Here is a 16,308-nt window from a genome sequence, read left to right as displayed (position 1 = left end):
CCCTTACCAGGCCTCTCACACCCTCCTTGCCACTAATTTTGGGTCACTTGTTGCTCCCTTGTCCTGGGTTGGTCAACCCCACTCCTTACCCCTGCCTCCCGCTCTCCTATGTCCCCCTCCCCCCCTACCATCGGTCCCCTTGTTTTCTCTTCCAGACTGTTCATCCAGTCTATCTTATCTAGATAGACTTGCAGAGATAGTAAAATGCACCAAAAAACAAGGCATAGCAAGACAAAGTGACAAAAGAGAATACAACGATGACAACAAAAAAGAAAACCAATGACCCATAAAAGAATAAATTAATTTAGAAAAAAGAAAAAGAAAAAAATTAAACAATTTCAAAAAGAAAGAAAAACCTGTAAACAGATCAAGGTCTGATTTTTGACCTCTAGGCATGTCCTCCAGTCAAGTCCGATGAGGTGCCATGCCCTGGACCCCAAGTCTATCCTTTGCACTCCCTCGGGAGGTCCCTGCTCTGCTCCCACCCCTCCCACCACCCCCATTGCTCTGCTGCACCCCCTGAGTGTTTTGCCTCGGTGTTGCGGGGTCAGTCCAGGCTAATCCTGACACTGGGTCTCCAGTGTTGTCCCCAGTGGGGCCTTGGGTCAGCAAGGGCCGTCGTGTCTCATAGTGGGATCAGCCATATGGTCCACTCTGTGCATTGGCTGTTCAGAGCAGGGATATTATCCTCCAGGCCTGGTGAGCCAGGATGTGCTCCACTCTCTTCCTCCCCCTTCATTTGCTCACATGTGCTCTGATCAGACATGTCCCTCTCCCCTAGCTGCAGCTTCAGTGCCGTCCTCTAAAGTAAATTCTTCTGGGGGGAGGGGTGGAGAAACTGCCATTTTGAAATTCAAAAACATCTGTATTACGTTGTCACTGGAACCTAATGCTGCCTTAACCCCAAACCCATAGTTCCCAAGGCTGTCTTTCTCCTGAGAAACGGCCTTTGGGGTTAGCAGCCAAGTGCACACCCATTGCACCTGTAGGACTCCCTAGTTGCCTCCACGGAGCCTCGGTGGCATAGTGGTTATGATTGGGCTGCTAACTGAAAGGTCAGCAGTTCAAAACCGCCAGTTTCCCTGAGGAAGAAAGATGGGACTTTCGACTCCTGTGAAAAATGACCAGCTGAGGAACTCAGAGGGGGCGGTTCCACCTTGTCCTCGAGGTAGGTATGAGTCAGGGGTTTGGCTTTTAGTTGCCCTCGAGGGGTTCTGGAGGTGTCCTGAGCCCTTGGCCTGCTAACAGAAAAGCCATCAGTGGGCCCCCGCACCGGTCCCTCAGGGAATGCCGAGGCTGTCTGCTCCCGCGAGGAAACACGAGGCAAACTGAGGCTGTCCTGCAGAGTTGCTGTGAGTTGGAATCAGAGTGTGGCAGTGGCTTGGATGCTCTCCATCCATAGGTGCAGCTGTCAACCCAGGTGGTCACTGCTCTGCTGGGAACTCGCTCAAGGGCTGTGGGCAAGAACACAGGCAAGCGAGGGAGGCCCTGCAGCCTGGGTGGACGCGCCTGCGCTGCTGCTGGAAGGGAAAGTATTCCATGGAAACGAGGGAAACACTCTGAGAGCCAAGTGGTGAAACTGTACCCCAGCATGGCTCCAGGGTGGTCTCAACGGAAAATCACTCCAAGGGGGGACAAAACTGGGCATTAAAGACTTCTTTGGAGCCCTGGTGACGTAGTGGTTATGCGTTAGGGTGCGATCCACAAGGTCTGCAGTTTGAAAGCACCTGCCCTTCTGAGGGAGAAAGGCTGGGCTTTCTACTCCCATAAGGAGTTAGTCTGGGGCTTTCTACTCCCATAAGGAGTCACAGTCTCGGAAACTCACAGACGCAGCTCTAGCCTGTCCTGGCTGGGGCACTGTGAGTTGACATCCACTCGATGGCAGTGAGTTTTCGTCGGTTGGTTGGTTTGTGCACTAAGCCATGTTCTGGAGGTGGCCGGTGGGCACACCGCTGTCTTAAAGAAGGTCTCAGCTGGGCAGCCCACCCACCTGTGCCCTGCCTGGCTCTCTCCTGTCTCAGAGGGGGCACTGGACCAGGAACGCTGGGCGGAGCAGTACCCAACCTGTGGTGGGAAGAGGCAGTCGCCTATCAACTTGCAGAAGAAACTGATAGAGTACAACCCCACCCTGAAGGGGCTGAACCTGGTGGGCTACGAGGCCCAGAACCTGAAATTCTCTATGATCAACAATGGCCACACAGGTAAGGGCTGGGCAAGAGTTTCCCGGGTCTGGCAGCCCCATGCTGACAAATGTCGATGGTCAGAGGGGAGGGAGCTGATGGTCACCTGGCAGAGCTGCCATGTCCTGCCAGGAGCCCCAGGCCTCACACAGGAGGGCTGACAGCAGCTGTGGGACCCCTTTAAAAATAAATCACAGAATACATTTTCATAGGCCCCCCAAAACTGAAAGGCACCCCGGGTCCCTACGGCTCGGTATCATTGATGAAAATATACATACCAGGACATACAACATCTCAAACATTTCCACATGTACAAGCCAGTAGCATGGACGACACTCTTCAAGTTGGGTAACTGTTCTCATCTTCTTTCTCCCTGACCCATCAGCATAAACTCCCTGTCCCCTAAGGGTCTTATCTAACCTTTCAAGTTGCTGTTGTCCATTTGAGTCCATATAGATAGTTCTGAAAACACCACGATGCTCAAGGCAGACCAAACCACAAAAACTCACTGCTGTCCAGTCCATTCTGACTCATAATGACCCTAAAAGGACAGGGTAGAACTGCCCCTGTGGGTTTCTGAGACTCTACCTCTTTATCGGAGCAGACAGCCTCCACTTTCTCCCAAGGAGCAGCTGGTGGTTTTGAACTTCAACCTTGCAGGTCACAGCCCAACTTTTAACCACCACGGTCCTCAAGACAAAGTCTTTACTAATGAAGCACAATGATTGCTTGATTAGGTGCCCTGGCGGTGCAGCTGGTTCCCAGTTGGGCAGCCAATTACCAAGCCAGCTGTTTAAACCCACCTGCGACTGTGCTGGAGAAAGCTGAGGTTGTCTGCCCCCGTAAAGACGGACAGTCTGTAAACCCTAAAGAGTAGTTCTCGTCTGTCCCATAGGGTCCCTGTGAGTCAAATCAACTTGATGGCAGTGGGTGGGTAGGGGCATCCAGCCAGACTTCAGAGGCTATTTTTGGTTTAAAGATGATTTTAAAAAGGCAAAAGTTTTAGGTGTTCCTCCAACCTCAATGGCTCCAGAAAGTCTGGATTCATAAGAATTTGAAATTCTGTTCTTCATTCTCCCTCTTTTGATCAAGATTCTTTTATAAAATTTTAGATCATAATGGTAGTTGGGGCACATTGCTCTCTTAACGCACACTACCTGCCTTTCCTTAAAGGGACAAGAGTGGGGACAAGCTCCTTAAGAGTGGGGACAATCTCCCGTCCTTTGTCTCATAATCCCTGGCCCAGAGCCTGTCGTAGAGTAGATGCTTAGAAAATGTCCGTTACATTTGAAAGGAAAAAAAACCCTGCACATAAGAGGATAAATCTCCAAATCACCTACCATCTGGCCAGAGGGCTCTGAACAGATTTTGATATTTGAAAGCTACAAGGGAAGCCAGAGGGCCCTTAAAAAAACAAACAAAATAAAAATGTTTATTTTAGAATAGTTTTTGACTTAGAGACAGGTTGAAAATATAGTACAGGGTTCCCATATTAGGACATCCTCTAATAACAATACTTTATAGCCACTGTTTAATTACTATTAAACTCAGGTTAACATAGATACAAGACTATTGACTAGTCCATAAAGCATTTGTATTTCATCACTTTCCCCACTTATGGCTCTTTTCTGGATTGAATCTAGGATTGCACATTGTATTTCATTGTCATATTTCCCAAGTGCACCAATCTGTGCTAGTTCCCCAGTATTTCCTTGACTTTTGTGACCTAACACTTGGTTGCTTGTATCTTGAGCATACAAAAATGCACAGACCACATGGTTTACCTGGTCTGAGACGGTATTGTCTAAGTTGATTATCCATGACGGGGGGAGCAGTGTTCAAGTAAGTTTCAGAATCCTTAAGGGAATTCAGCAAGTTGATATTTGCGGACTAATAGCAAAGATAAACTGATAAGCTCGATATTGCTGCCTGCAAGACCCTGCAGATGTCAAGCTGGGAGAACGATCCATTTCCCCCCAATACGAGAGTTTATTGTTGTGATCCACCTATTACCATTCACAGTAAATGTGGATCAATCCAAAACCAAGAGTCTGAGTGTCCCCTGCCTTGCTGTAGAGTTCAGTTTCTTCTCTGGCAGACAAAGAAGTGGGGAAAATCCTGGACTGTGTGGAGACACACATTTCTCGACCCAGCTCTGCCCTGACTGATGACTGGGGGAAGTCTTCCCATCTTCCCGGGATAACTTCCTTAATCCTACACTTTGCACACATCCCAAAATTGGCTAGGGACAGAGAGTAGAGTTCTGAATGTCATAGCTATTGACCTTATTTTTCAAGACCAACAGGATGGGACTTGTTGTTCCATGGTCCTGCCACTGACTTTCTGATCGGGGGCAGGAAGGTGTATACCCAGGTAGACCAATTCATACCTAGCTCAATGATCACCCCATGCCCTGATCTCACCATGCTGAGTGCCAGCTGCCTCCATCCCATTGGTACCCTGATCATAGCATTTTTAACCAGGCTATAGTATTGACTTGTCCTGAGAGCATACAGGGGGCAGGTAACCGAATTCTATACCCCATTCTCACCTTACATAATTCCCACTCCTTCTTTCCAGTGCAGATTTCCCTGCCCCAGACCATGCACATGACAACCGCTGATGGCACAGTGTACATGGCTCAACAGATGCACTTCCACTGGGGCGGTGGGTCTTCGGAGATGAGAGGCTCTGAGCATACCATTGATAAGAAAAGATATATGATTGAGGTAACATGAGGACCCCAACTGCTTCTTCTCTCTTTCAGACTCTCAAACCACTTCCCTTATTAAAACATTCCAAAAGGCGTTTTGTCATAATAGACAAGTCACCCTGAGATCATGTTTAGATTTCTTTTATTCAACAACTATTGGTAATGTGTGTTCTGTGTGGGGGGTAAAAGCAGGGCCCCTCATCCCCAATGGAATTCACAACATGGCAGCTTCTCACGGCCACAGGGTGGGGCCATTTCTGTGGTTTCAGCTGGATTTCCATGTGTTGGATTTTCTGGGTACCCTCTCTTGTTTGAATTCTGCCTTAGGAGGACTGTGGGTCTGCAGTGGCCTCCTGGATCTGGGGTGTTTAGGGGACAAGGATCTCAGGATAAAGCTGCCAGAGGTGGTGGTCATTAAGGGCTTGCTTATTTTAAGAGAGGTTACCATCTTCCTAAGATCCCACTCAGGCGTGTTCCATTATTTGGGAATTGCTGGGTGGATGCAGTTGATAGACCAGATGAAGGGAGCTGGAGGAAGTTGTTTGTGTGGGGCAGTCTGGGGTGTTAGAATAGTCCTTCCTTTCTCTCCTTTTGTGAAGTCTATATTAACTATTATTTATGTATTCTTTCTTGACCCCATCCCCTAGGCTCATGTTGTTCACTATAACTCTAATTACAAGAACTACGATGTAGCCAAAGATCATCCCGATGGGTTGGCTGTACTAGCATTTTTCTTCGTGGAGGTAGGCTGAAACTGTGTGTGTGTGTGTGTGTGTGCCTTTGGAGTTATCAGTTGCTGTGTGAACATGGCTTTATGACTAAAGGTCTTCCTTCCTAACCCTCATCATTCTTCTTGGTCATCCTGACCTGATGGAAGACTGAGCAGTGTTCACAGACTCGGGGCCCTTGGCTATCAGCCTCAGGGAGAAGCAGACTTACAAAGAGTTGGAATTACAAAAGGATTGACTGGATACACCTCGTCTGAAGGGCAAGGGGGAAGACCCATAGTTTGATCAGACAAAGGCTCCATGTCTGCATTTCTAAGAAAATATGGTGAAGGGATTTCTGTCCATGGTAGTAAGAACTCATTGGTGAGTTCAATCCTCCCCAAATAAGCTTCAAGTTAATAAAATTGTCAAAAAACAAACAAAAAGCCAACTCTTCTAACACTCAGGAAATTGACAAAAGGCAAACAACCAATTGAGCAGCTTTATTTTGTGGAAAAATGGCTCAAATTTTGAGTAAGAGCAACGGGAGTCTATGACCTTCTTGCCTGAGGCTGTTCCCATTCCTATCCCCAGCTTGGTCAGTAAGGTTGCTTTATCAGGGCAGGGTGGATCACAAGACTAGCAGCTTAATTGCCAGAAAAGAATTATTTGATTTGGGGTAGAAGTTGGGACCCCACACCCCCAAGGTATTGTCAGTAAAAATATTCCAGCAAACAGACTTATAAAAGGCAGAAAATGAACAGGGAAAACTTGTAGCACTACACATCAGAGACTGTGAATCCAGATAGAGTGAGTAGCAGACCAGATAGAAATTTCATGGAGAGATCCTGGAACTGAGAGAACTTTGTAATTTTTACAAGAGGGCTGGTGAAAAGTAAAACTTCAGGGTGACTTGAGAACTGTCTGAACTTTGAATAGGTTTTTCATGCCACACAGATCCCCAGCAAAGAGTGGAGGTAGTATAGGCTTGAGGGGATTCAGCACAACATCTGGCTCACCATGAGGTCGCTATGCTGACTCTAGTGACCACTATGGTGACAGTAATAGAGTCTTAACAAAGATATATGGAATCTTACTAGAGGAACAAACCATAAAAATGAACCAAATGGGAATTTTTAGAGTTGAAAAGTACAATAAAGCGATGAAAAAGTACCTAGATGATCCACGAGCAGATTTGTGAGTGAAGAAGAATCAGTGCATTTAAAGAAACCCAAAGACAAAGTGAGATCTTAAATGTTAATGAATGACTTCCCACCAGAAGCAAGTCATCAGAGAGCAACAGAATAACACAAGCAAATTGCTGGAGAAAATACTTGTCAACCAAGAATTCTATACTCAGCTAAACTATCCTTCAAAAAAAGATGAAAGCCAACTAAAAGCATTTCCGGATTAAAAAGAAAACCAACAGATAATGATTGCTAGCAGATCTGCATTATAAGAAATACTAAAAGAAGTCCTTCTGGCTGAAAGGAACTTACACCAGACAGTAACTCAAGTCTACAGAATGAAATGAAAAGTGTTGGAAATCATAAATATGTGGGTAAATCTATATTTTTAAATCTAATATTTTTCTTTTCTTAAACATGATTTCTTAAAAATAATAATACATTGTTGAGCTATTAAAATATGTAAGTGTAGCATATATGACAAAAATGGAAGAATGGAAAGACAGAAATTGAGCCATAATAAAGTTACCATATTTTACTAGAAATAAGCTAGTATTTAACTGATGTAGATTAAGTTAAACACAATTGTATATTATAATCACTAGAGTACCACTGGAAAATAATTTAAAATCAAATGGTAGACTAAAAGTACTTGTTAAATAAAAAAGGAAGGCAGAAAAACTACAACAGAAAGGTTATAAAACAGAAAACACACAGCAAAATGACACAGAAAACAGCAAGAAGGCTTTCATTTATGCATAGTGGAAAATAACTAGAACCTGAGATCCATACCACTGACTGAAAAAAACATTTGAAAATATACCTTTTCACCAAAAGCAAGCTTCTGTCTTTCTAAAAAATAAATATTCAAGCCAAAAAAAAAATTACAGAATAATATGGTAGTTGGTGGCACTAGGGCAGTTTTGCCTTGCCTGTCTGTCTTTTCCCCATACAAAAGTCCCAAGAATGAAAGAGTGCTCATGAACTTCAGCTTCCTTCATCACAACGAACCTGACTGTGACTGACACAATCTCAAACAAGCTCGTTGGAGATTTAAAAAAAAGTTTTTACCTAACTCAGTCAATGTGGTCAACCAATACCTTCAACCACGCTTCCTCAGCTAGACATGTTAAAAGCCGGCGTCTGGGAAAGCCAATTTTTCTTTCTTTCTTTTGCTCTGGTCCTGCAGCAGGTCAGAGATCCGGGGCGCACAGGCTGCCCAGGAGTGCGCCCTCAGGGTCCACTTGGGGCCTACTGGGATCAGGGGGTGGGCACGTGCCCTTGGGATCTTGCTCTCTTGACCTCTTGGTCCTGGGGATTCCCCAGTTCTGCACGTGTGGGTGTGTTTTTCCACGTGGTTTTTCGTGCCCAGTTGTGAACCCCAATGTGTTTTCTGCACGACTTGGCTCTCGCTTTCCAGAAATAGCATGTACTCTTTTGAGACTGTAAAACCTGAGACTTTTCTGTTCCTTCATCAAAACTCACTTGGATTACCAAATAATAATAATAATAATAATTTTTAGCAGTGACTTTTGACCATTCTTAGAGAGCATCACCCAAACCCCAAACACTGTCAATTCTGACACATATTGACCCTCTAGGATAGAGAAGATCTACCCCTTTTGAGATTTTGAGACTGTAAATCTTTACAGGACAGCCTTATCATTCACTTCTGGAGAGATTAGTGGGCATTGGGTGGCTAACATCCAGATCAGCAGTTTAAACCCATCAGCTGTTCCACAGAGAAAGATGAGGCTACCTGTTCCCGTAGAAATGTACCGACTCTGAAATTCTATATAATGTAACTATAAGTTGGGATCAGCCAAATGGCAGTGGAGGGGCTCACCAGTCACTGAAAATCTTCTTTCCCTAGAATTTTTGGTGAAAGCCTCTCTTGAACAGACTTAGGAGCCAAATAATATCTAGGTGGTCTCCCTGCAACATAACTGACTCATGTGCTGCCTCCTCCTTCCTTTCCAGGCTCTCCCTAGCCAGTTAGAAAACAAAGCTCCTAGGCTGAGCCAGGGGTCTCTTCTCCCTGTATGTGAACTGCTCTGCATTTTTCTTCCAGTCCCATGATGATGCTGAAAACCCTCATTACACTGAGTTCTTGTCCCACTTGAAGAACATAAGGTACCCAGGTAAGGGAAGTCCGGATGTCTGCAAGAGAGAATGAGCAGGAGGCCTGGGAGGGAAAGGGTTAAGGTAGGGGGTTGGGGAGGAGAAAAGTAAAGCTGATGACCTCCCAGGGGAGTCACCCATCTCTGCACAAGGTCTCTTGTTTATAAACTCTACCTATAGATGCCCATGATTGGAACTTCTGAATGGCTAGAGCTCTGTTCTCCACCCAAATTGCCATCCAGGTGTCTCTAACTCATGGCAACCCTACATGTTTTCCGAACAGGGTTTTCAATGGCTGATTTTTCCAGAAGTAGATCACCAGGCCTTTACGCTGCAGGCGCCACTGGGTAGACTCCCACCTCCAAGCTTTCAGTTAGCAGCCTCCCTCCTCTTCTGTTACAATGGATGAAAAATGTCTGCTCTTGTCAAACACCACCTCTTCCTTCCATGTCAACACGGGACGGAACTAGTCTCATAGTCTCCAAGCCTTTCCTCCGGCTCTTATCCCCACTGTCTTCTGCATCACTCATTAGCACATTTTATTCTGTCATCCACCCCCAAGCACATCAATCCAATTCCCCAATCTCAAATTATAAATAAAACTATCTCAACCCTCACCAAACTCCTGGTGTTCACCACACGCTTCTCCTCTGGAAAGGATGTGTGCTTCCTCACCCACCCCATGCCACCCTGACCTGGCCCTAATCCATTGAGCCTGCGAGGTTAGCCTATTAGCCACGCACGACAAGCTCCATCACATCACGCACCTCAGCTTTCATCCTGGCCACACCCCTCTAACTCTGTTTTCTAGCCCCCCGCCCCAGCTCTGATTGTTGCCTGCTGCCACAGTTCTGCCCTTGCTTGGCCACCTTATTCAATCCCATGGTTTAAAAATCCCTGTAATAACAATACAGTTGGGAAATCTTGCCTACTCGTGGTATTATTACACAGCCTTCAGAGACCTGGTTAAAGAAGTCTATAGATGTATATATATGTGTGTGTGTGTGTGTGTGTAGATGTATATATGTGTGTGTGTATATATATAAAACGACACCTTCTTCTTCGCCATTGAGAAGTGCAAATGTGCTCAAAGAAGATGCAGCAAAATCCAACTCAATGTCATGTTGCTTTGCGCTCTTGTGATCTCAGGGGTAAACACCATGCGCACGAATAAAGAGCTCTCAGTCTACAGGGAATGCCTGGGCTCCCGAAACCCTGCACCAGGCACTCATCCAACACCCTGTGGAAGTACTTTCTCCCGATCGCCCTCTGGTGGCCAACCTCGGGGGGACATGGCAGGAAGGACTGGCTTGGAACTGACTCTTGTTTTTCTCTCTCTAACCACCCAGTTCTAAATCGCCTCAAACTGAGAATTCCTGGCACCCATCCTAAAGCTCCATTATCCATTTATCCCATTGATCATAAGAGATCTTTTTCTTTTACGAGGATGACGGTGGTGATAGTTATATTTATGACTGTTTCCCGGTCACAATTGTGAATATGATTCCCTTTTGCCCTCCCAGCAATCCTATTCATTCACACCTTTTAACAGACCAGAAAACAGCCTTGCCGGAGATAAGCCTCACCAAGGTCATTCAACCAGGGGGAAGAATCTGAACAGTTCTGTCCTCAAAGTCTTTCCTCTTAATCCCTTCTGGGCAGCAGCACACTAGGGAAATGTTTCCCAATGATCAATTGTTTGGATGTACTGATTAAATCAGGAGATTCACACATGGTGGAATCTGAACTGAGCTTCCTGGAGGAGAGGCAGCCATGACTTCTAATATTCCTTTTCCTCCTCCCCTTTGGTCAGGACAGAGCACAACTCTGAGTGGTTTTGATATTAAGGACATGCTGCCCAGAAATCTCCAAGACTACTATACCTACCATGGCTCACTCACCACGCCTCCTTGTACCGAGAATGTCCTCTGGTTTCTGCTGGCAGAGCCTGTCAAGCTCCCCAAGAAACAGGTAACTCATGGCACTGGTTTGCCGAAGTCTCTCCTTGGAACCATCTGGTTAATAAGATGCTCCCTGAAATCTCACCTGGCATCCACACCCAGGACTCCTCCAACATTTGCCCACCAAAGAGATACTTGTGCTTTGCCTATATTACCATGGGATGGTCTCATTAGTCATAGGCATAGATGGGAAAACAGGCATTGGGGAATCCTTGCAACCTAAGAGCAGATGCAGGCTGCACGAGGGGAGCCCGATCCAAGTCATCCTGCTACATGAAGTCAAAGAACTACATGGTGAAGGAAAGTATGTATTCAGTGCTGCTGTTGCCAGATATCATTCTAGACCCTTAGTGTGCCCAAATCCCTGTCCTCACGGGGCTTATATTTTAGCTTCTTAAGTGGCTTGATGGAGGCAGGACAACGTCACACTCGGTTCTTTGCCATGTGGCCCTTTGAGGAGAGGAGTTGTGGCCCTTGCCTTGTTCGCTGGCACAGAACGTAAAGGGACAAAAGTGACTGAGGTTTCAAGGCAAAAGGTGTCACCTCCCTTCTGGGTAATATTCTTCAGAAACAAATATTTGTTCTCCGTGTCTAAGTCTTCATTTTCTGACTCCAGAAAGATGTAGAAAAGGCCCCTACACAAAGATACCCCCACACAAAAATGTTGTCAGTTTCCTTGAAAGTAGGAAATTGTTTTAATACAAAAAGATAAAGAATCAAATACCCATTTATAAACTATCAAGGGCTCATGCGGGAGGGGGGAGTGGGGAGGGAGGGGAAAAATGAGGACCTAATGTCGGGGGTTTAAATGGAGAGAAAATGTTTTGAGAAATGATGTACAAATGTGCTTTACACAATTGATGTGTGTATGGATTGGGATAACAGTTGTATGAGCCCCTAATAAAATGTTAAAAAAGAAAAAAAAGAAAAAAAAAGAAAGTTAAGAAAATAGTAATGGCAACATATGTACAAATATGCTTGATACAATTGATGTATGGATTGTTAAAGGAGTTATAAGAGCTCCCAATAAAATTATCTTTTAATTAAAAAAAAAAAAAGATAAAGAATCTCAAATTAGGTTCTCTCTCTCTCTCTCTCTCTCTCTCTCTCTCTCTCTCTCTCTCTCTCTCACACACACACACACACACACACACACACAGAGTAATATTGACTGAGTACTCTGAGGCAACATCTCATTTTTTACCCTGGTAGAAAAATTTGGAGCAGTGGGTATTTTTTTTTCAGAAAGACAATCATAAAGAAAAAAAAGACAATCAGATAAAACCACAATGAATGAAAATAAATATATATCAAAGATCTAACAAATGTAAATATACAGATATCAAGAATGGCAATAGTAGGATAAAATAAACTTCAGAACAAAAATTTTCTACCAAGAAGTTAGAACAATCAAGTATATTTACATACTAAGAAATTTGTCAAATAAGGAAACAGTAAAAATAGCTAAGAATGTAAATGATTTGAAGAACACAACTAACAAATTTGATTTAATAAACACATCAAGAATTTCATACCTCAAAGCACACATCTATTCTTTATAAATAGCCATGCAATGGGTAAAAATTTAGCCAACTGCTATTATATCAGAAAATTGCAATCAATTCTCAAAACATAGAAATCCTAAAAAGAAATCCTATTAGTCACACTCTCATTATAATGCAGAACAACTGGAAGTCAACACCAAATGTGTAATAATAGCAACAACAACCTATTTTCCTAAATGGCTCTTGCATGAAAACGGAGCTGGAAGTTGAAATTAAGAACAACATAGTGAGTGTGGCAGACTAGGTTTCCAGTTAAATGTTATGTTGTACCATCGTTTTTAGGATATATTTGAACAAATGCATCAGTAAGCTTATAAATTATTAAAGAATATTCAGAGATCAAAACCTACATGAAAGTGGGAGCCCACAGAAACAAGCTGAGCACTTACGGCAGTTCTCACTAAAAGAAATTCACCGAATGTTGGTTGGTTTTCATAGACTTGTAGCCTTGCAACCCTGGTGTCAAAGCCCCAAGACCTGACAATTTCTCAGAAGAGCTGGAAGACACCACGCCATACATTCAGGAAGCCAGGGAGCAGGATAAATAAAAAGAAGCCCACACCTAAATAAATAAAATCACCAAACATCACAGACAAAGAGAAAACTTAAATATCAACCAGAGAGAAAAGACAGATTACCACAAAAGAACTACAATTAGACCGAGAGCCGATTTAATACAGCAATGATAAAATTCAGAAGGCAGTGGATTCACATTTTCAAAGGGCTGAGAGAAATGACGAGGTAGCCTAGCACCATCTTTGCTGGAAAAATACATCAAGAACGTTGACAAAATACAGACCCTTCAGAACAAAAATTAAGCTCACCAATTACAGTTCCATTCACTTCTTTTTCTCCTTTCTAGTACCGAACCAAATACTCACAGGAAAAAAATTAAAAGGGATTTCTTATAAAGACTTGGAAGAATGAGTGCAGGGATGGGTTGTGGAATAATACCTCTGGGCCTGAGCGCTTTGCATAACCGCTTATCGGGGTTTGCTAACTTTTAAATTACACAGTGCCTCTCCCTCTATAACCCACTTCATGTCGCCTGTAGATTTTGAAGTTAGAGAACTCCTTGCTTGATAACCAGAACAAGACCCTCCAGAACGCTTACCGCCTGACCCAGCCCTTGAACGACAGAGTGGTGCAAGCGAACTTCGAGCATTTTTCTTACACCCGCAGTGAGTGAGCTATATGAATGAACCTTCTGCATCTGTCGGCTTCTTGCCGTCTCCTCTTCTCCGGGTGATCAGTGTCTCTGGCAGCACAGGGTTTGGGAAATTTGAATCAGGTGTCGCTTGTCTGATTTGGCGACTGAATAAAACATGGCTGAGTCGACCTTATCAACATTTTTTGGGGGGGGGTGGGAGGGATGAAAGTGTCTAATGCAGCGGCAGGAGTGAAATCGTTAACCGTGGAACAAATCATGGAAGAGGTTGGAAAGTGACGGTTAACTTGGATAAACCAGAAACCACTCGATGGCGATGGCGCATCTGAGGCAGTGAGAGGTGAGAAAGCTAAAAGCTTGAATGGAAAATGTTGCGGGAGCCTGCGCTGAGCAGCTGAGCAGCCCCACGTGTTCAAAGCCAGCCGGGGCTGGTTGGAAAAATTCAAGGAGAGAACAGGCCGACAGTGTCTGAAGGCACTTGCGAGCACAAACAGAGATGAAGGCGATAAGTCTGTGACTGAATTTGATGTTTGTTGCTTTCATATTTAATGTATTTATTTACTGTATTGTGTTTTGATATTTAATGTACTGTGTTGATTGTGTTTGGAGGTTTTAGGTGGTATTTCCACAACCTTTGTGTTAAGGTTCTGAAAAATTGAATTGATAAGTATAATTTGGGGGCCTCAGAACCAATTATGTGTTTTCCATGATTTCTTATGGGGGAAATATGTTCAGCTTTCAAACTTTTCAGTGTTTGAACATGATTTTGAAACACATTGAGTTCGACAACTGAGGCATCACTGTTTACATCCTGTAATAAAATAGAATCCATCTCCAATCAATATTGACCACTTAATATTGCCCCTATTTATACATACTTTTCAAAAGTTTAAAACATACCTTCCCCAAAGACCCATGTCTCTCCTTCCTGGTTCAGTTATCATTTCCCCTAATCTCAGTTTGTTTTCCCAAAAGAAGACTAATAGAGGGGAGAGCCCACCAGTTGTAGTTAAAGTTTTCCCATACCATGTTACACCAAATATTAGCACCAACAATCCTCTCTTCTCAAGGGTCACCTGTCTGACACAAGTCCAATTGCCAGAAGCTAGAGAGCTTATACTGGTCTGTCTCTGTGTTCTAAGTTTTGCCATGATCACCTGTTTCCTCTAATTATAATTTTACACTATCCTTGCAATGAGGACCAATATGCCACACCTCAAATGAGCTTTCTAATAGGGGGTCCTCCAATTAGTCCTCAGAAAGGAACTCACATATCATAGGTACTCACCTACTAGACAAGACACTCCAGGTTCCAACTTGTATGGATATTCATTGTCTCCTTGTACCCTGATGTGCACTGTTTAAGATTACTCTTGGCAGACAGGAAGCGGGCTTCTTCCCCTTCCTCTATCTGCGACAACTAAGGACTCTGAGCTATGCCCTCTCTTTGCTGCTAACAGCAGAGAGAACTGGGCATCATTTTGCTCCAAGTCCACCCAGCAGTGACTGGCTCCAGCCGGTCCAGTGTGACCCTGTGATATTGCAGTTTGGCTGACTTCCATCCCAGAGAGGTTAATGCGATCTGTTATCGAGTAATTACCTGATAAACCAAGCCAGTTATAAGGATCAGACAACAGCAATGCAAACCTCTTCCATTTACTTATGAGAAAGCGCCTAGGATGAGGGCCACTGAACATCCTATGAGAAACCATCGTCTCTTAAGAACCATCTTCAAATGGCACCCCTTGGGCTCTGGAAGCCCACAAGCTCAAGTTCAGACACAGTGAAAATGCTTAGAGTTAAGCGTGGAAGGCATTCTACGGAATCAGAAACACTGTCTTTAAATACAGGGGTGGGAGTGGGATGTGCTGTCCTGCATTCTATTCTCTTCCACGTTGGGCCGCTTGCTACTAGTAACTCTTCTTTCTATGGATATATTCTAGATGCCATGGCCAGCCACCAACCAAAGCCGTTCTTTGTTGAACCCAATCACTGGGGAAAAGTTCATAAAGAGAAGAAACGTAAGAGAAAGAGCAAAGATTAATCAGCCTGAAATAGACGCTAGTCCAGGAAGTGAGCCCCCCGCCCCCTCTGCCTGGTTTCCAAGAAATCCTGCAGTCTGGATAATCACTCTCTCAGCCACCTGTTGACCTTCGGATTAAAACAGTGGACAATGTCATCGCTAAAAGGAAGTGAGATGCGTTAAATATATGCGAAGGACTGCAGTTAGACAACATCAATGGAAACGATCGGAAAGGAAACTTAATTGTCCTTCTACTGAATCATACATTTTAATCTGCCTCAATTAAAAACCAGCTTGACCCTCCCTTTAGAATTTAGATGTAATAAATTAATTTTGGAAATGTGTCATTTTGAAAATTCTCTTTTCCAGTCCTTTGTACTGCTTCATATAGTCCTTCCTTGACTTTTCCTGAAGTTAGAGCACTTAGTCCTCCTGAAATTAGAGGACTTCAGGTACTATCATTTTACATTTGTAGAATGTTCTGTGCGTTGCCCAAGGTGTCAAAGTCAGGGTTTGAATCCATGTCTTTCCTATTCAAATTCCCAGTTCGTTAAACTTCAGAAGCCTTCCTTCTCACGTATTCAGTAAGTGTTTGTCACACTCCTGTTAGTACAGGTGCTCAGTACTGGGAGGGAGGGTGTTTGTCACACTCCTGTTAGTACAGGTGCTCAGTACTGGGAGGG

General features: G+C 44.1%; 1 protein-coding gene across 1 annotated transcript in view; it reads left to right on the top strand.

The window, feature by feature from the left end:
• Positions 1–13,623, top strand: part of CA6 (carbonic anhydrase 6) — a 17,459-nt gene extending 3,836 nt beyond the window's left edge. Inside the window, exons 2-7 of the mRNA XM_004705449.1 lie at positions 2,022–2,201; positions 4,761–4,909; positions 5,541–5,636; positions 8,859–8,928; positions 10,722–10,879; positions 13,489–13,623. Coding sequence (XP_004705506.1) covers positions 2,022–2,201; positions 4,761–4,909; positions 5,541–5,636; positions 8,859–8,928; positions 10,722–10,879; positions 13,489–13,623 — 788 coding nt within the window. The remainder of the gene's footprint in view (positions 1–2,021; positions 2,202–4,760; positions 4,910–5,540; positions 5,637–8,858; positions 8,929–10,721; positions 10,880–13,488) is intronic.
• The last annotated feature ends 2,685 nt before the right edge of the window (positions 13,624–16,308 follow it).

Source organism: Echinops telfairi, unplaced genomic scaffold (genome assembly GCF_000313985.2).
Source record: "Echinops telfairi isolate 266 unplaced genomic scaffold, ASM31398v2 ScPeMD7_7457;HRSCAF=8495, whole genome shotgun sequence".
NCBI classification, from domain to species: domain Eukaryota; kingdom Metazoa; phylum Chordata; class Mammalia; order Afrosoricida; family Tenrecidae; genus Echinops; species Echinops telfairi.
This window is presented reverse-complemented; position numbering and strand designations above follow the sequence as displayed.